At 50.2% G+C, this 19,419-nt stretch overlaps 2 protein-coding genes across 3 annotated transcripts; both read left to right on the forward strand.

Moving 5' to 3' along the window:
• The first annotated feature begins 130 nt into the window (after positions 1-130).
• Usp5 (ubiquitin specific peptidase 5) lies at positions 131-15,222 on the forward strand. Of its 2 annotated transcripts, none has more exons than XM_057769966.1 (20): positions 131-300; positions 3,229-3,354; positions 4,339-4,405; positions 4,534-4,667; positions 4,815-4,960; positions 5,224-5,408; positions 6,050-6,144; positions 6,790-6,983; positions 7,773-7,844; positions 8,143-8,230; positions 8,340-8,465; positions 9,007-9,160; positions 9,377-9,551; positions 10,124-10,212; positions 10,852-11,043; positions 11,804-11,947; positions 12,030-12,175; positions 12,377-12,530; positions 12,781-12,865; positions 14,601-15,222. In XM_057769966.1, exons 1-20 carry the CDS (start codon positions 190-192, stop codon positions 14,692-14,694), a joined length of 2,577 nt encoding a protein of 858 aa, XP_057625949.1. In that variant the 5' UTR covers positions 131-189; the 3' UTR covers positions 14,695-15,222. The 2 variants fall into 2 exon arrangements, with proteins under 2 accessions (XP_057625949.1, XP_057625954.1); XM_057769971.1 differs by having other exon boundaries at positions 10,852-10,974.
• An 813-nt stretch (positions 15,223-16,035) lies between these two features.
• Tpi1 (triosephosphate isomerase 1) lies at positions 16,036-19,406 on the forward strand. Its single transcript, XM_057769781.1, has 7 exons — positions 16,036-16,226; positions 17,350-17,473; positions 17,558-17,642; positions 17,718-17,850; positions 18,312-18,397; positions 18,624-18,711; positions 18,833-19,406. Exons 1-7 carry the CDS (start codon positions 16,112-16,114, stop codon positions 18,949-18,951), a joined length of 750 nt encoding a protein of 249 aa, XP_057625764.1. The 5' UTR covers positions 16,036-16,111; the 3' UTR covers positions 18,952-19,406.
• Positions 19,407-19,419: the final 13 nt, after the last annotated feature.

Genomic DNA, 19,419 nt, shown 5'->3' on the forward strand with positions numbered 1-19,419 from the left:
TTGGCGTTCGCTAAGAGTGGGGCGGAGGGCGGAGCACCAGGTGGCAGGCTGAGGCCAACTGCCGTTCTCGCGCGTCTTGCCTTTAGCGCATGCGCCTAGCGAGTCGCGCTCATTGGACGCGAGAGCAGGAGTGGGGAGGGACTTGGGACAGTGGGAGCTGCCGTGTGAGGAGGAGCTGCTGCCGGTGTCATGGCGGAGCTGAGTGAGGAGGCGCTGCTGTCAGTGTTACCGACGATTCGTGTCCCCAAGGCGGGAGACCGGGTCCACAAAGACGAGTGCGCATTCTCCTTCGACACGCCGGTAAGCCCATTTCCCATGCCCGCGGCAACCACGACTTCCATCGCCATGGTCATTCGGCCGGGCCTGCAAGCCTTGGGCTACCGCCTCCTTGCGATGCACCCTGGGAGTTGTAGTTTTCCCCGCGACTCTCTACTTTTGCTTTTCATTATCTGGAGCTGTAGTGTGACTACCATTCCCGAAAGCTACAGCTCTCGCTTGGCCTATTCCTGGGCTCGTGAAGCATTATGGGCATTGTAGTTGCCCCTGTCTCTTGTTACCATAATAAGATAGAGTTGGAACCTGATCGGCGGACTACGTCCCCCAGGCGACACCCAGAAAAAGCCTGGAGGTGGTCTTGCACGTTGCGCATGGCTCTCCGGGTTTTGTAGTTTCATGTGGGAGGACTAGGGGCGACTCCCCAGTGTTCTAGGTTGGGGTTGAGGTTGGGAAGGTGTGGTCCTCAGCTTCTAGTCTGGAAGAGGGCTGTGAAGAAATCCAGTTTTGGCGAAAAACTGAGTTAAACATCCTCCACTCGTGGTTAATTTGGATAAGGGATGGGGAGGAGGGTCACTGGTAGGGGGGAGGAAAAACGCCCAGGGGAAAGATCTAGTCGTTTCTTCTCGGAAGTGAATTATGGCCGCGTCCCCCTCCCTTTTCCTCCGTCCTTCACAGGTTACCGAGACAACCCTTTTTGAAGTATTCCTGGAGAGGGTTTCTTTCTCTGGAGGATGCTAAGGCCCCTTTACCATCTTGCTCCCACTCTTCTCTAGTTAGACAAAGCCGCCACCCACACCGTGCTTCACGTTCTGCAGGCTCCACCTCATACCTACTTCCCTTCCCGCAGTTCTGCCTCCCTGTGTCATCCTCTGCTGAAGCCGAGCCCCGGGGCCTGGGCTGAAAGGGCTGCAGTTTGCTTGGGATCCGCCCCCCTCACAGCCCCTCCCCTCAAGCGGTTGTTGGGCCCTGCCCAGAGCATTCAGCCAGACCAGCTCATGGCCTGAAAACTGCAAGTCAGAGTGGAAGGGCTCCATTAGTGCATCCCCAGCGCTGAGTATAGTAGCCTACTGTAATGCCCACTTCAGGACCACTACTGTGATTTGTAGTCTGCTTGCTTTGCTGGGCTTTGATCTAAGCCCCAGATAATGCGATGCTCCCCTCAAGTTGGCCTTGGTAGAAAAAAAGGAAGACTGCTGGCATAGAGCGCCAGTGTTTTCAATCCGGGCTGAAAGCAGCCCCTTTTCTTTTCTTTTTTTTTTTTTTCTTTTTTTTTTTTTTTGGTTTTTCGAGACAGGGTTTCTCTGTGGCTTTGGAGCCTGTCCTGGAACTAGCTCTGTAGACCAGGCTGGTCTCGAACTCACAGAGATCCGCCTGCCTCTGCCTCCCAAGTGCTGGGATTAAAGGCGTGCGCCACCATCGCCCGGCTCCCCTTTTATTTTCATCGGAAGAGTTAGTTACTTGAGAGTGCCCACTTTCCTCCCAGGAGGGTAAGTAGACATCAGTGGGTCTGTCTTTACACTTACAGCAATTTAAACTTGTTCTTGTCTCCTCCTTAGTAGCTACTTTAAATGACCCAGAAAAGGTGGGATTTTTTGTTTGTTTGTTTGTTTTGTAATTTTCCAACACCTTCCCTTTTTCGATTCTAAATCTCAGAAGAGCCTTCCTGATTTAGTAACAAACTTGAGTACTGCAGATTATCTTCTCATTCTCTGTCTGGAAGAAAGAGAGTGTAGTTGACCTTTGGTGAGAAATGCTTCGCCCGTGAACACTGCAGCCTGCACTGTCCGAGGGGGTGGTACGGTGCACTGGTCCACTAATTGTCTTAGATAACGACCTAATTTCACTAGCACAGTGGGAAGTGTTCAAGGCCACGAAGCTTTTATTCCAGGAAAAGGACGTCTTTGCTCAAAGCCCTGGGTCTGAGACCAGACTCTCTATTCTCCAGTCTCCTCTCCCACTTTCTCACTATTACAGAGGCAGCCACGCTTACAAAGGCACTGGCAGACTGGCTTAGCTTTCCCTCCTCGGGATGCAGGATGGCCTTTGTTGTCCCTGTTCTTGAGTTTTATGTAGTCTTGCTATCTCAGCCAGTGCTGCCAGAGTGTTGGTGGAAGAGATATCTCAGCCAGGTGTGGTGGTAACACACCTGTAACCCCAGCCAGCCCCCGGGAGGCTGAAGCTGGACAAAAGTTTCCATCATCATAGGCTACACAGTGAGTTCCATGCCAGTGTAGGTTACACAAGGGGACTGTGTGTTAAAAATAAACAAATAAAAGTAAATAAAAAGGGCAGGCTTTGAGGTTGCAGGTTGATGGGGCTTCAGTGGAGATCTTACTGAGGAGAGGGATGGGGTACGGGTAGCTAGTGGCTGTAAAACGATGGACTTCAGGACCTTGATAATCTAGGTTCATGTTTAGCTGTGAGTCCCAAACAGGTATTTTCCTCTAGAGCCAGGGTTTTCCTCTCGTAGAGTGTGGCAAAGGAAAGGGCTGGCTGTTGTCAAGCTCAGGGTTAGGTGTATTGCTTGGTGCTGTGTGTTCTGCCCCTCTGGCCTAGGAGGTCTGGTGGTGATCGGTCTGAAAGTGTAGGCCTTTTGTTCTCCCAGGAAGGACCTCTTTTTCTTCTGAATGTAGTCCCTGACACTGCCAGCCCCATTCACTTTCTGGATCTCCTGAGCCAAAGAAGAGGTGAGCTTCAAAGCCCACTCAATAACGAGCCAGAAGATCAGTGACTAACAGGTGTTGTTCAGCTGCCTCAAGTGCTTGTTGACTGTTTTCAAACTCCTAGAGGATGCTGGGAGATCTTCAGCCATACATCATGCCCCGGAAGGATGGATAAGTTGCTAAGAGCCACACAGTGTTAGGAAACCTATAGTTTCTGACTCGAGGTCCTTAGTTTCCCCACATGTCCAGGCTTCACCCTGCGTGTTTTCCCACTTGTGCTGCCCTGCAGGAGTCTGAGGGTGGTCTCTACATCTGCATGAACACATTCCTGGGCTTTGGGAAACACTATGTGGAGAGACATTTCAACAAGACGGGCCAGCGCGTCTACCTGCATCTCCGGAGGACCCGGCGACTGGTAGGCCCAATGGCTAGGGTATGGGCTGGGAACATCCAGACACTTTACACAGGTGCCTGTTTTGTATGTCTGTTCCTTTTAGTGAGGGTTATTATTGCTATGATGAGACACTATTGACCAAAAGCAAATTGGGGAGGAAAGGATTACATTTTTTTTTGGCATATTCTTCCACACTATGGTCCATCATTGAAGGAAGTCAGGACAGGAACTCGGAGAGGGGAGGAACCCGGGAGGACCTGATGCAGAGGCCATGGAGGGGTGCTGCTTATCAGCTGGCTCAATCTGCTTTCTTACAGAACCCAGGACTACCAGCCCAGGAGTGGCACCCACAATAGGTGGACCCTCCCATATCAGTCATTAATTAAGAAAATGCCCTACAACAGTGGTTCTCAACTTTCCTAATGCTGTACCGCTTTAATGCAGCTCCTCCTGTTGCGGCAACCCTAAAACAGTTATTTTCATTGCCCCTTCCTAACTGGCTTTGCTGCTGTTATGAGTCGTAATGGAAATATCTGATATATGACTCCTGTGAAAGGGTCATTTGACCCCCACCGTCACCAGAGGGACTGTAGCCCACAGGCTGCCTACAGCCCCATCTTACGGAGGCATTTCCTCAGTTGAGCCTCCTCCTCTCTGGTGGCTCTAGCATGTGACAGACTGACGCCTCTGACTCCCCACTGTCCTTTGCTTTTCTTTCACCTGCTTTCATTTCTGTTACTAAAACTTGCCATAATTGTTTTGTAATCTTCATTCCATTGTACAGTTAACCATTCCTTTCCCTCCGTCTTCCTCATTTGTTCTGTCCCTGGGCTCATGACTGCTCCTGACCCTCCTTTTTTCTTTGTTTTTGTCTTTTTGAGACAGAGTCTTACTGTGTAGCCTTAGCTAGCCTGGTACTCATAGAGATTCTTCCTCTGCCTCCTGAATGCTAGGACAAAGTCATGTGCCATCACACCCGGCCCTCTGAACCTCTTTCCATTGCAGAAGGAAGAGGACACTAGTGCGGGCACTGGGGACCCACCTCGTAAGAAGCCCACCCGGCTGGCGATTGGTGAGCTACCTGCTAGGAGAGCCCTAAACCTGATCATTGACTTTAGCGCTCTGGAGGGGACAAATTGGAGAAGAGACAATGACAAATGGTAGTTGCCCTCCTTTCTTCCTCTTCCCTGTCCTCCCCAGGTGTTGAAGGTGGGTTTGACCTTACCGAGGACAAGTACGAATATGACGAGGACGTGAAGATTGTCATTTTGCCAGATTACCTGGAGATCGCCCGGGATGGGTTGGGGGGGCTTCCCGACATTGTCAGAGATCGGGTATGATTCTCTTACCTACCCAGAGACTCTAGGGCAGGAGGGGCTGCTGTGGTTGTGGCGTGGACAGCACTAACAAAACTGGAGACCAAGGGTAGAAAGGGTCTGTGGGGCAGGGGTTGGGTCCTGCTGACTCTCTGCTCCTTCTAGGTGACCAGTGCAGTGGAAGCCCTACTCTCAGCTGATTCCGCCTCCCGGAAGCAGGAGGTACAGGCTTGGGATGGGGAAGTCCGTCAGGTGTCTAAGCATGCCTTCAATCTCAAGCAGTTGGACAACCCTGCTCGGATCCCTCCCTGGTGAGGCCTGCCTCCTCCCATCTCTGGGCACAATCCCTAAATGAAGGGTAAAGAGGCCAGCCACCCTGTGCTGGAGCTGGTCAGAGAGAGGGCAGGGAGCAAGACCAGAAAGGAGAAGTGGGGAGAGACGAACAATGCAGGGTACAGCCAGAAGAGAGAAGAATGGTCTCTTGGACTGGCTGGGCCGGCAGAGCCCCTTCTCACTGCCACCCCCATAGACCCCCAAACCCAGAATTCAGCTAATTTTCTTCTCCCTGGGCTAGTGGCTGGAAGTGCTCCAAGTGTGACATGAGAGAGAACCTGTGGCTCAACCTGACAGATGGCTCCATCCTCTGTGGCCGACGCTACTTTGATGGCAGTGGGGGCAACAACCATGCTGTGGAGCACTACAGGGAGACTGGCTACCCTTTAGCTGTTAAGCTGGGCACCATCACACCCGATGGAGCTGGTACTCTCCTGCCCCTCCCCACTTAATGTGTTCCACTTACTCATTTCATATGACATGAATAATACATAAATGTATCCCCTTGATACAAAAATGAAAAGATTTAAAATTTCACTACTACCTTTCACAGTCCTAGTCCCCTTCCTAGAGACAGCCATCATTATCTGTTTAGTAACTCTTTCCAAGCCTGTCTTAGCTGTAGTAACTTGTGGTACAAGGGCAGGATCGGAGTCAGCATTGAACTGGGTATGGTAGTGCGCTAGTACATCGGTTAGCCCAGTGCTTGGGAGGTGGAGGCAGGAGGATCAGAAGGGGAAGGTCATCCTCAACTACATGATGAATTTGAGGTCAGCCTGGGCTACATAAGACCTAGCTCCAGAATCAGAGAGAAAAAGAAGAAGCCCTGCACACGCACATGAACACACATGCATTTAAAAAGGAGATCACAGTCCCACGCTCATCCTATTTGACCTCTTCCCTCTGACAACCAATCCCAGGTGGGTTTGTTCCTCACTAATGCTCAAGTGAGCCGAGAGGGGATCCTTACTGCCTGTCCTATGTCCGCTCGGCAGGAGGTAGAATTGGTGGCTAGGCCAGTGCCAGCCTGTGTCCCCTGCCCACATTGTGTCTGCCTTTTGCTCTAGATGTGTATTCATACGACGAGGATGACATGGTTCTGGACCCTAGCCTGGCAGAGCACTTAGCCCACTTTGGCATCGACATGCTGAAGATGCAGAAGGTGAGTGCCCCTCTTTCCATTAGTGCCAGATTCTCTTTCCTTCCTCTGTGGCCCTTGTGTGCCTGAAACTGAGGTTACCCAATCCCCAAGATGCATGGATTTCTCTTGAAGAGAAGTCTACAGTCAACTGGTCATTCCGTGAATACTACCAAACACTTGTTACATCCGGGGCCCCGGGTGAGTAAAGTAGATGTGCTCCTTGTTTCATAGACATGGCCTAGGAGCATGGCGGGTCCCAATCATGTTCACAAATGAATGAATAATTGCAAACTACTGGTTTGAGAGTGGTCTGAGTGATGGATGATGATGTAACACTACCGTAGTTTGTAGCAGAGGCCTTGGGCTGGCTAGGGCATCAGGGACATTTCTCTAAGGAATTGTTCTTCAAGTAAAGGTGAGTAGGAATGACTTTAGAATAGGAAAAAACATTTTGGCTAGTGGAATCTCAGTCATTTCACTCCCTTATTCAGGCAAAGGCTTGGTGACTAATGGATCTAGGATGGTTGCCATTTTGGATCTTAGACACTACTTAATATTTCATGCCCAGGCTCCTAATTCTGTAAATCCTGGGCTATGTCTTGCCCTAGACTCTGGGAGACTTCAGGGCTGAGTTTCTTGCCCAGTCTAAAGCCCCTTTCCCTGCAGACGGACAAGACAATGACTGAGCTGGAGATAGACATGAACCAGCGGATTGGTGAATGGGAGCTGATCCAGGAGTCGGGAGTGCCACTCAAACCTCTCTTTGGGCCTGGTTACACGGGCATCCGGAACCTGGGGAACAGCTGCTACCTCAACTCTGTGGTCCAGGTGCTCTTCAGCATCCCTGACTTCCAGAGGAAGTGAGTGCTTCTCTTTACTGTGTTCTGTGGCTATGTGCCTGCGCAACCTGAGTATGGCTTAGTTTTTCCACATTTTTTTAATTAAGGAGGACCGTGAAGTCGAGAGAATTATTAGTTAACTGAAATCAAATACCTCTCAACATCTTCGCTCCTCTCCTGGTTACCAGTCTCTTTGCACACCGGCCTCGGGCTCTTCTCATATCTGTGTTCCTGCTCTCATTCTTAGAATAGCCCCTGTTTGGGCTGGAGAAGTAGCTCAGAGGTTAAGAGCACTGCCTGCTCTTCCAGAGGTCCTGTGTTCAATTCCCAGCAACCACATGGTGGCTCACAACCATCTGTAATGAAATTCAGTCCTATCTTCTGGCCTGCAGACATACATGCAGGCAGAACGCTGTATATACTAAATAACTAACTAAATAACTAAATAAGTAAATAAATCCCTTTTTTAAAAAACAAAAAGAATAGTCCCTCTTCTGCTATGGCAGGTGTGCTATGAAGGGAACGTATTATAAAACTGCCCTTGCACACACTCCCCAGTAATAGAGCAGAAAAGAACAAAAGAATATGACTTCTGTTTATTCTGATCCTGGGCTGGAGTCTCATTTCTTTGGCTTTGCCTTGGGAAAGAGGCCAGGAAAAGTGCCTTGAGCACAGTGCATGCTCTCCTTGGTTGAGAAGGGAGGATGGATAGGTTGCTGCAGAGAAATTAACTATAACTCTAGGGAAAACACGACCCTGGGATTTGTAGATGGATTAGTCCTTTGTCCTGCTATTCTTTTTGCCTCCTAGGTATGTGGATAAATTGGAGAAGATCTTCCAGAATGCCCCATCAGACCCTACTCAAGACTTCAGCACCCAAGTGTATGTAGCTAGGACATTTGTACAACGGCTGTTGAGCATCACAGCTTTCTACTTTTCTGCACCATGCTCGCCTAGGGTGGGCCTTAGTAGAGACCCGGACAGTTAGAAGCTGTGGAGCTGTGGGTTGTCTCTTGAGCTGAGTTCCTATGCAGCCTCAGGTGTCCCCACAACACCATACACACATTTTTAAGAGTTGTTCAAGTAAGGTCATGAGCAAGATTGAGGGGAAAAGATGCAGACAGCTGCAAGGATCATCAGTTGACTGACACTTAACTAGTTTTCTTGGCTGTACCTGCAGGGCCAAGCTGGGCCATGGCCTTCTCTCTGGAGAATACTCCAAGCCAGCCCTGGAGTCAGGTGATGGGGAGCAGGTATCAGAACAAAAGGTAATTTTAGGATTTTATCCTTCTCAGATTTTAGAATTATATAGGGAAACTAAGGTGTCCAAATTAGGTCAGTTGGTGGCTACTGAGTCTCTGTCTTGGCTCTGCCTAGGAAGTTCAAGATGGCATTGCCCCTCGAATGTTCAAGGCCCTCATTGGCAAAGGCCACCCCGAGTTCTCCACGAATCGGCAGCAGGATGCCCAGGAATTCTTCCTTCACCTTATCAACATGGTGGAGGTAAGGATGGGAAGATGGCAGAGAGGCTAGTATTGGTTCACCCATTTGCCTTCAGTTTGTACCCACTTACTTCCTCTCCTTAAACCCAGTCCTGTAATTCAGCAGTTTGTCTGCACTTAGCCTGCCCTCAACTAGTGGTTGCACCTGAGGAAAATAGTCAAGACAAGTGCTGGTCTTTACCTGTGATCCTTCTTGTGATAAGCCTAAGTAAGCTTAGAACATCAGCAACAATAAAAGACAAATGAGGGCTGGGAGGTGGGGCACAGAGGTCGAACACTTGCCTAGCGTGCACGAGTTCCCAGTTCATCCCCAGCCCAAGAATACTTACTGCTTAGAAAAATACAGGTAGAGTATTATGGGGGCCAGAATTGGGGTTAAGGGTGGTTGGTTAGGGAAAGCTTTTACTCTGTCTGCATCCCTGTGCTCCTAGGTGACTATCTTGTAATCCACTGTTGTTCCCTACTGGCTCCCTAATAAATTTTTTGAGCCTCAATTTGTTCCCTGACTGCCTAGACTTTCCTATCCTGACTGTTTCCCATAGAGGAATTGCCGGAGTTCTGAAAATCCAAATGAAGTCTTCCGCTTCTTGGTGGAAGAAAAGATCAAGTGCCTGGCCACAGAGAAGGTCAAGTACACTCAGCGAGTCGACTACATTGTGCAGTTGCCTGTGCCCATGGACGCAGCCCTTAACAAAGGTAACTTGCTCAGCAAGGCCTTGGTATGAATGAAGGCTGGGGGTCTGAAGCTGGGCCACAGTGGGAGTGGGCTTGTTAGCACTGTCGTGATGAGCAGCAGGGTACATGGGCCGTGCGTCCAGTGGGCTTCGGTAGGGTAAAGAAACAGGAATAAAGGGTAAAGCTGACCAGAGGACAAGGACATCCTAAGAATACACCACCCAATTCTTTCACCAGAGGAGCTTCTAGAGTATGAAGAGAAGAAGCGGCAAGCTGAAGAGGAGAAAGTACCACTGCCAGAACTGGTTCGGGCCCAGGTGCCCTTCAGCTCCTGCCTGGAAGCCTATGGGGCGCCTGAGCAGGTGGACGACTTCTGGAGTACAGCCCTACAGGCGAAATCAGTAGCTGTCAAGTATGTCCTTTGGCCTGGGTTTGAGCTGCAGGCCTTTGGTGGGGTAATCATCAAAGACGTATTTGTCTCTTGGCTGTTTGCTCATCCCTTTTAGTTGAGATCTCAGGATTAAATCCCCTGGACCTGGGGGTTTGTTCCTGAGGGGACCAGGAGACCCCAGCAGGATCGACACGGGTGATGACTGTCTGTTAGCTTATCCTTTCCTGACACTTCCTCTTTGATAGTGCAGGCTTTTTCCAGTATGGCCTCTGCACATCCTCCCCATTATGCCAGAGCATAGGCACTTGTGTCACCTGAAGGGTCATTGGACTTGTAGCAAATAGCTTGCTTTTGGCCACTGGCATGACCTAGAGAACTGAAGAGGTGCTTTAGTTTTAGGACCAAGTCCCCAGCTTCCAGCTTATTGCTGCTTCTGCCAAATAGTCCTCTTCCTGGCTCTTGCAGCTCCCCTAACCCCTACTCAGGTGTGAAGAGAGGGGAGTATCTTCTGGGATCCTGGACTTTTACTAGAGAGTCCAGATCCAGGTAGATGAAGGAGCATCCTGGGGTACCAGCACATTTTCTCTCTGCAGGACTACACGGTTTGCCTCCTTCCCTGACTACCTGGTCATCCAGATCAAGAAGTTCACCTTTGGCTTAGACTGGGTGCCCAAGAAACTAGGTATGCTGGTTGGGGTGAGGGTGGTAATGTGGAAAGCCCTAGAATAAGATAGTCTTAACATGTATCAAGGAAACATTCTGTGTATGTTTCAAAATGTATCTAGTTTGAAAAGATTGATTAAAACTTTTTTGGGGTTTTTTGTTGTTGTTTGTTTTTAAGATAGCGTCTCACAGTGTAACCCTGCCTGGCCTGAATTTTTCTCAAATGCTGGGATTAAGGGCATGTGCCATTATTGCTAGCTAAAGCCATTTTGATAGTTGTGATTTACAACTGATTTTATGGTTAAAATTTTTCTAGTGGATAAGTTCTTATTGTGATAATCTTGAAGCAGATCTTACAGATCTTTGTCTCTAACTTGACATAACTGGTTTATCTTGATTTTCTAGATAAGGAAATTGAGACCTACAGATGTGTAAGGTGATTGTGAGAGGTCCCTGGCCTGTCTGTAGCTCAGATGGTAGTAGAATTAGGACTAGAATATAGGTCCCTTGACTCCTAGATTTCCACATGTGTCCCGAGGTTGGAACTACGAAGAGCAGTTCCAGAACATAGGACAGGAGCCCGAGGGTCTGCTGTGCCTGTGCTGATGAGCATTAGGGAGCTGCTAAAGTCACTCTTTTCCTGCCCTTCCAATTACAGATGTGTCCATTGAGATGCCAGAGGAGCTAGACATCTCCCAGTTGAGGGGCGCAGGGCTACAGCCAGGAGAGGAAGAGCTGCCTGACATTGCCCCACCCCTGGTCACTCCGGATGAGCCCAAAGGTAGCCTTGGTTTCTATGGCAACGAAGACGAAGACTCCTTCTGCTCCCCTCACTTCTCCTCTCCGACATGTTAGTGATTCTTCTTCCTGCCTGTCTCTCTCCCTTACTAATGGGGGAGGGCTTCTCTGCATTTCCCACCATCCTTTATGTTTCTCCTGTCCTCCCTGTCGAATTCTCTCTGTACCTTTATTGGATGTGAAGACTGGCTACAATACTCGCAGCTGCATTCTTAAGATGGATGTCTGTAGCCTTGGCTAATCTCCTATATCTTATGGAGGAAGGTCATTGGTTAATTAATAAAGAAACTGCTTGGCCCTCATAGGTTAGAATATAGGTGGGTGGAGTGAACAGAATGCTGGGAGGAAGAGGAAGTGAGCTCAGATGCAGGGCAGCTCCTCTCAGAGCCAGACACGATGCAGCCAGCCGCCAGGTCAGACATGCTGAATCTTTCCCAGTAAGCACACCTAGTGGTGCTACGCAGATTATTAGAAATGGGCTAAATTAATACGTGAGAATTAGCCTAGAAGAGGCTAGATATTATGGGCCAGCAGTGTTTAAAAGAAAAAAAAAATCTCCTATATCTTTGTTGTTTCCTTGGTTTGGATTGGGAAGGGGTATTATACTTCTTAAATGGCAGAAAATCAATCCCCTTTGGGATACCAGGTCCACATTTTGCTTGTGGTTATTTTTAGTTCTGATATGAATAGCTGTCTGTGGAAGAGAAAAACATGTAGGTAATTGGGAAAAGGCTAGAGGCTTGGCATATGAGAGGGTAAAGGAACACATAGAAACAGTAGCATAAGTCATAGTGCCTGCCATTCTACCACAGCGCCCATGCTGGATGAATCCGTCATCATACAGTTGGTGGAAATGGGTTTCCCTATGGATGCCTGCCGGAAAGCTGTCTACTATACAGGGAACAGTGGGGCCGAAGCAGCCATGAACTGGGTTATGTCACACATGGATGATCCAGGTAAGCAGAGGTGGGTAGCGGGATGGGACAGGGCTTCCATCCATCCCCCTACCCCAAACACTCATCCCTTCTGCATCCACAGATTTTGCAAATCCCCTCATCCTGCCTGGCTCCAGCGGGCCTGGCTCCACAAGTGCAGCAGTTGATCCCCCACCAGAGGACTGTGTGACCACCATTGTTTCCATGGGCTTCTCAAGGGACCAGGCCCTGAAAGCTCTGCGGGCCACGGTATGGCTGCCCCAGCTAAGGACTTGGAGCTTGTGGGGAAAAGTGGGGGTAGGAGTAAGGTTGTATTAACAGCTTTGGTTGGTGGTACCAAAACCCAGTGTAGTGTGGTTGACGCTGGCCGCCCTCGTGTGATTGTGATAGCCACAGTGTTGGTGAGCCCGCCTGACTTGGTAGTAAATGTAATACTTCCCTCCTCTCAAGAACAATAGTTTAGAACGGGCTGTAGACTGGATCTTCAGTCACATTGACGACCTCGATGCAGAAGCTGCTATGGATATCTCAGAGGGACGCTCAGCTGCTGACTCCATCTCTGAGTCTGTGCCAGTGGGACCTAAAGTCCGGGATGGTTCTGGAAGTGAGTGTCTCCAAGGATCAGGGCAAACCTGAGGCTATCTGCTGCACCAGGCCCCTCATCCTAGAGCCGTGCCCCCCGATCTGAGGGTTAGGAGCTTTGCCTCTCTGATGGGGCTTGTGAGGGTGGAATTCTAGGAGCAGAGATACCCTTTGCCCCTTGTTCCCTGAAATTCTCGTCCTGAGTTTGAGCTGTTACTGTCACACAGAACATTGTATTTTCTCCTCCGCTTTATCGTCCTTTTCTTCCCCAGAGTATCAGCTCTTTGCCTTCATCAGTCACATGGGCACTTCTACTATGTGTGGTCACTATGTCTGCCACATCAAGAAGGAAGGCAGGTAAGTGGCTAGCAATATGCACTGTGAATGAAGAGGTGCTGGTGGGAATGAGGAAGGGCAGCCTGGAAGTCTCTAGAATATTTGTGGGAGAAGGCAGGAAAAAAATGTCTCCACACGGGTAGGCAAGCCATACCCCAGGGCTTACTCTGGCTATTTTGCTTTTGTAAGTGAAGTTTTACTAGCGCATAGTCATCTGCTGGTTATGGGTTGCCTGTGCCAGCATCAAAGTTAAACAATTGTGGCAAAGACTCTAATTACTCAGTGAAAATACTGGCTGATCAGTAGCTGTGTGATGGCTATGGCTGCAGTGCTAGCATTGGAAATGGAGCCAGGTGAACCAGTAGTTGAAGCCCATCCTTGGCTCCATGGTGAATGAATTAAGTGAGCCTGGGCTGTATGAGACCCAGTCTCCAAAGGGGGTAGGGTGGGCTATAGAGATGCTCATTGGCTAAGATCACAAGACCTGCTTCAGTTCTGGGCACCCAAATGGAGGCTAACAGCCATCGTACGTCACTCTACTTCCAAGGATCTGGCACCTTCTGGTCTTCGTGAGCACCGTTACTTAGGTGCAGACACCCAAAGACACACACATACTTTAAAAATCCTTTTTTAAAAAAGAAAAAGGGCTGGAGAGATGGCTCAGCAGTTAAGAGCTCTAGCTGCTCTTCCAGAGGACCTGAGTTCAATTCACAACAACCACATGGTGGTTCACAGCCATCTATAATGAGGTCTAGTTCCATCTTCTGATGTGCAGGCATACATGCAGGCAGAACACTGTATACATAATAAATCTTTAAAAAAGAAGAAAAGGAAAGAGGGATAGAAAACATTGGTCTCTCTGGTTTCTCCAGCTTCACAGGAATGGGTGGAAGATGATAAAAAGTACAGTCCAGGCTGACAAGATCTTAATGAATAAAGGCACTAGCTGTCAATCCTTACAGCCTAAGTTAGATCCCAGAATCAGAAAACTGCCCTCTGGCCTCTAAACACACCATGGTTCAAGTGCATATTGGTGCAAAATAAATAATTGTAATTTTTGCCGGCGGTGGTGGCGCACGCCTTTAATTCCAACACTTGGGAGGCAGAGGCAGGCGGATCTCTGTGAGTTCGAGGCCAGCCTGGTCTACAAAAACTAGTTCCAGGACAGGAACCAAAAAAGCTACGGAGAAACCCTGTCTCGAAAATAAAATAAAAAAAATTATTGTAATTTTTGAAAATACAATCTGGCTAGGCATGGTGGTGCACACCTTTAATACCAGCACGCAGGAGACAGAGGCAGCTGGAGCTCTCTCAGATAGACACCAGCCTGGTCTACAGAGTGAGTACCAGGATAGCCAGGGCTGTTACACAGAGAAAAGGGGGAAAAAAAAAAAAAACTGGCCAGATGTAGTTGTATACACATCTAATTCCAGCATTATGGACGCAGAAGGAGGTAGATCCTTGAGTTTGTGTCCAGCCTGGTCTACTAGTACTCCAAGACAGCCAGAACTCTTGGGATCCTGTCTCTAAATAAATACATAATCTGACATCAAATGGGAACAGACGAATATGGGATTTTGAAGCTCCTTTCAGACTCCTAGCTGGAATGTAGATTTGGGGATCACAACATAGAATGAAGAAAGTTGAGATCCTTGCCCAGAAACACCTCAGGGATCTCAGGTGGGCATGAGAGATGAACATGATGCAACTTGGCATGCCCACTTTATTATCCTTCTCTGTCCCTCCCACTTCCCAGGTGGGTGATCTACAATGACCAGAAAGTGTGTGCCTCCGAAAAGCCACCCAAGGACCTGGGCTACATCTACTTTTACCAGAGAGTGGTCAGCTAAGAGCCTGCCCTCAACCCTTACGACTTTGGGCAGGGGACAGACCTTCTGGCATGGGGGACAGGGTTTGAGGGATGGACTTCAGCCCCATGCTCTGTACCCTTTTTCTTTTTGTCCCCAGCAGCTGGAAAGAGCTGGAGGCTATTGGAGAATGGCCAAGCAAAGAGGAGGGGTACTCAGTAGACTTTGGGGATAGAGCAGGGATGGGACAGGAAGGGGCCAACTGCCTGTCCACACTGGGACCTTGTTGCTTCCTTCCCCTCCCCTGGAATCCACAGTGCTCTCTCTGCTTCTCTGTGATGGCCCAGCCCCTGGAGTGGGGAGGGGTCCTATCTGTGTGTGCGTGGGTGTGGCTTTATGCATCCTTCTTGGGGAGGGAGTGACTGTGTCTCCCCTCCCCTTAAGTGTTTGCTCCCTTGTGGTTGGGCAAAGAAGGATATGAGGGAAATAGGGACACCTTCCACCCCTTGCCCTTCTGCCTCCTCGGTCCTCTGGAAAAATGCCAAAATACATGATGTGAATAAAAGTAATGACTAGCTGCTTTTGTTTCTTTAGGGGGAACTTACTTTCCTCGGGGAGCATGTTCAGAGAGGCCCAGCTGCCTCCACCCCTGGGCAATTCTGTCTCTAGTTCTAAAGTGCTCAGAAAACGGACTGTGTGTGTGTGGGTGGGGTGGTAAGGGGGAAAGTCCAGAAGAGTGACTTCATCCCCCCCACTGCTGACCATGGAATTTGATCTGGCCCCACTGTTACTGGAGAAACGGGTCTAGAGCAGGGGTCTAGAGCAGGCAATGGCAGTCCATACTGGTATTAGCTGACAGGCCTTACAAGACAGCAGCCCATCTGCCTCTCCCCTCACACACACACACACACACACACACACACACATACACACGTATCCCACTCTACTCCATTTGGCCAAGAGGTCCAGTAATCATCATCGACGTTTGTGAAACACTTGGACCCCTTCCCTTGTGATTGATGAAAAGGCTCCTCAACCCCGGCTCTGCCTTGTGCTGTGGGGGAAGGGGACTTTCAATTGGAAAGGTGCTCTCTGCCTCAGTGAGACTGGTTCAGAGCCCTGTTGCTGTCTGCTCCACCGGGAATACCCTTTGGTCTTCTAAAATCACAAAGTTGGTTTCCCTGAGCGCAAGGCTCAACATACCAACTGTCGAACAACAGGCGGGATGTTTGAGCCCCCGGAACCCCTTCGAACGTTGCTACAAGAAAGGAGAAACGTCAGAATATCGAAACGCCGGGAGGTGGATAGGCACAGGGGGAAGGTCTAGCAGCAAGGGGCCGGGCTAAGCATGATGGAGGGCGGGGAGAAGGAGGAGTTCTGCTTCACAGCGCTCTATATAAGTGGCCAGTGGCCTGGGCTGTGCGCTCGTACTGACCTTCAACCAGTCTGTCCCAGCGCGATGGCGCCTTCCAGGAAGTTCTTCGTTGGGGGCAACTGGAAGATGAATGGAAGGAAGAAGTGCCTGGGAGAACTCATTTGCACCCTAAACGCGGCTAAGGTGCCGGCAGACACCGGTGAGCTCCATTTGGGAGCGGCGGCTCGGCGGCGGCGTGCGGGGGGGGGGGGGAGCGGGGGAGAAGATCGGGCGTGGCAGCACCTACTCCCTTTCCGAGTGGACCTGGATGCTGGCCTGGGGACAAGGGCCATTTGGTGTTCGGGAAGCAAAGAGATGTGCTGAGGTTGGAAAGGCTTTTAAATGGTGCCCTGGCCCTGTGGAGCAGGAAAGGGATTCTTGGAGTGGGGGCTGGGTGGAAGGTCGCCCCTGGGAGTGGACCGGGGCTGCACCAGCTAGGGGCCACGGTTAAGAAGCGGAACCAGTGCCCGGGTGGATAATCAAGGAAAGTGGCACGTGTCCTCCAGAGTGTGGAGGAGGAAGCTGAGCTTGCGCGGGCTCCCAGATACCTGCCCCCTTGTTCTCTAGATCCGTGCGTCTCTGCACGTAGCCTGAAACTCCTCCCCCGCGTCGCAGCTAGCTTCGGCCTCTGTGCTGGGGGCTCCTACTTCTCTACCCCTCCACAGCCTGGGCCACTTGCTGCCTTCCTCTAAGGGACTGAGCAGGTGCCAAACATGCTGAACCGTTTGGGAATGAAAAGCTATCCTACCGCTCTATTCAATCTGGAAATAGGAAAACACGAGGTCTTTGGGAGCTGCTCAACTCCCTGCTGCTCACAGACTCTATCCTCCATACTTCCGCCTCCTACCCACCTAAATCAGAGAACCTTGAGAATGACCAAAGGGTGTTGATTGTCTGCTCGTTTATTTCCCAAAGAGCCCAACACAAACTCCAGTAACTGGCCTGTCTTCTTAAGCTAAAAATCCTTGCCGGGTTGGAGAAGTGGGAATGGGCTATTTTAGAAAGGATTGGCCCCCGGAGAATGCTGACTCTAGAAGGTGCCCATTCCCAGAATAGCCTGAGGAAATTAGAGCCACGGCTGTTAAAAGAGCAGAGGGCAGGGTAAGGGCCGTGGCCTATCAGGAGCGTTAGGAAAGCTTTGGGATTGGTACAGGCCCTGCCTGGGCTGTGTAGTAGACAAAGGTCATCTTTCTGGAATGAAAAAGGGAGGAAAATAGAACCAAGAAAGCAAAGGCATGACAGTTAGCCTGGAGAATGAAGGCTTTCTTTGATCTCATTCTCAGAGGTGGTTTGTGCACCCCCCACCGCCTACATCGACTTCGCCAGGCAGAAGCTAGATCCCAAGATTGCGGTGGCTGCGCAGAACTGCTACAAAGTGACCAATGGGGCCTTCACTGGGGAGATCAGGTGAGCCGGAGGCAGAGAGGGGCATAGAGGGCAGTTTCCTTGTAGGCTCCTTGCTTAACCTTGGTGTTTATCTGTTTATTTTAGCCCTGGCATGATCAAAGACTTAGGAGCCGCATGGGTAGTGCTGGGGCACTCGGAGAGAAGGCACGTCTTCGGGGAGTCCGATGAGGTCCGTAAGCAGGAGAGGAGGTAGGGGATGCTTTCATCCGAGAGGGCTGGCTCACTGTATTTTTTTCTTCAACAGCTGATTGGGCAGAAAGTAGCCCATGCCCTATCCGAGGGGCTCGGAGTGATCGCCTGCATTGGGGAGAAGTTAGATGAAAGGGAAGCCGGCATCACCGAGAAGGTTGTTTTCGAGCAAACCAAGGTCATCGCAGGTATCTCTGGAGAAGGACCTCTGAGCCTAGCAAGGGCTGCGGAGATGGGTGGGGAGGTCAAAAACCCTACAGCCTGCCTTGCCTGATTGTGTTGAGCCAGGAAAAGAGAGGGTGACTTGCGTGGTCCTTGCCACTTGTGCCTGCAGAAGGCGTAAACCCTACCTTCAAACGTCACTAGGGGCTGGTGAAATGGCTCTGTGGGCAAGGGTGCTTCCAGCCAAGGCTGAGGGCCTGTGATCCCCCAAACCCACATGGCAGGAGAGAACCAACTCCTGCAAGCTGTCCTCTGGCCTCCATGTGTGTGCCACATGTATACACACACTCACATATAAATTGTTTAAAAAACTAGGTGATGAGAAAAGGCTCACCAGGGGCAGCAGGCCATTACTGTTGCACCCTAGAGAGCTTTGCTGGGCAGCTCCCTCCTCTTCACTGTTCTCACCCTGGTCTCTGTCCTGCAGATAATGTGAAGGACTGGAGCAAAGTGGTCCTGGCCTATGAACCTGTATGGGCCATTGGTACTGGCAAGACTGCAACACCTCAACAGGTAACTGCCCATGAGCCCCAGGGGGTCCCCAAACTCTCCAAGAAGCATGACTTCCCAAGGATGCTCATTTCTAGACCTGACTGGGATGAGGCCTTGCTATTCTCTGTTCCCAGGGCTTTTCCAGAAACTAAACCCCGTCCAAGCACCAATGGGTTTTTTTGTTTGTTTGTTTTTTTCTCTTTGAATGAACAGAAAAGATCTTACTTGGTCTACCTTCTCTTTCTAGGCCCAGGAAGTGCATGAGAAGCTTCGGGGTTGGCTGAAATGCAATGTCTCTGATGCGGTGGCTCAGAGCACCCGAATCATTTATGGAGGTGAGTGGGTCTGGCTCTGGCCAGGATGGAAATGGGCTAAGATCGACTGAGGCACCACAGAGGTGGGGTTTAAGTGGATTACCCATCCTTGACTGAGCCGCCTTCCTGTTTCTGTTAACAGGTTCAGTGACTGGAGCAACGTGCAAAGAGCTGGCAAGCCAGCCTGATGTGGATGGCTTCCTCGTGGGCGGGGCTTCCCTCAAGCCTGAATTTGTGGACATCATCAATGCCAAACAATAAGCACCGTCCATGTCCCCTGCCCTCTGCCAGGCCAGGACTAGGTTGCCCAGAAGCTTAGGAACAGCTCCCACCAGTCACATGCTTCTGATGTCATCTTCCCCATCTTGTGTCCTAATTCACGCTGGTACCTTCCCGAACCTTTTACACCTCCCTGTAATGGTTGGGACCAGGCCAATCCCTTTACCACCTAATAGAATGAAATACGACACCTGTTTCACCAAGGCTCGGGGAGGAAGGCAAGGCGGAAGGCAAGGCGGAACGAGGGGAACTGATTCTATCCCTTCAGGCAAGGCAGGAAAGTGAAATCACCTTCCCTTCTCGGTGTACACTGAAGTCGAGATCCTCTCGCCCTAAGAGGCTGGGCATGTTCCCCTCTCCCACAGTGCCGAAGCCCTACTATCATGTTTGTGAACCATCTTACCTGTAAGGGAAATAAACACCTGGCCCTGAGCTGTGCAGTTTGTCATC

This window comes from Chionomys nivalis, chromosome 1 (assembly GCF_950005125.1).
Source record: "Chionomys nivalis chromosome 1, mChiNiv1.1, whole genome shotgun sequence".
NCBI lineage: Eukaryota > Metazoa > Chordata > Mammalia > Rodentia > Cricetidae > Chionomys > Chionomys nivalis.

Excerpts from the sequence above, each read along its gene's own strand:
- Usp5 (XM_057769966.1), top strand. The coding sequence starts at position 190 with ATGGCGGAGCTGAGTGAGGAGGCGCTGCTGTCAGTGTTACCGACGATT. Across the intron at positions 7,845-8,142 it reads CAAGACTTCAGCACCCAAGT|GGCCAAGCTGGGCCATGGCC; the intron begins GTATGTAGCTAG and ends CTGTACCTGCAG. Across the intron at positions 12,531-12,780 it reads AGTCCGGGATGGTTCTGGAA|AGTATCAGCTCTTTGCCTTC; the intron begins GTGAGTGTCTCC and ends TTTCTTCCCCAG.
- Tpi1 (XM_057769781.1), top strand. The coding sequence starts at position 16,112 with ATGGCGCCTTCCAGGAAGTTCTTCGTTGGGGGCAACTGGAAGATGAAT. Across the intron at positions 17,851-18,311 it reads GCAAACCAAGGTCATCGCAG|ATAATGTGAAGGACTGGAGC; the intron begins GTATCTCTGGAG and ends TCTGTCCTGCAG. Across the intron at positions 18,712-18,832 it reads CACCCGAATCATTTATGGAG|GTTCAGTGACTGGAGCAACG; the intron begins GTGAGTGGGTCT and ends TTCTGTTAACAG.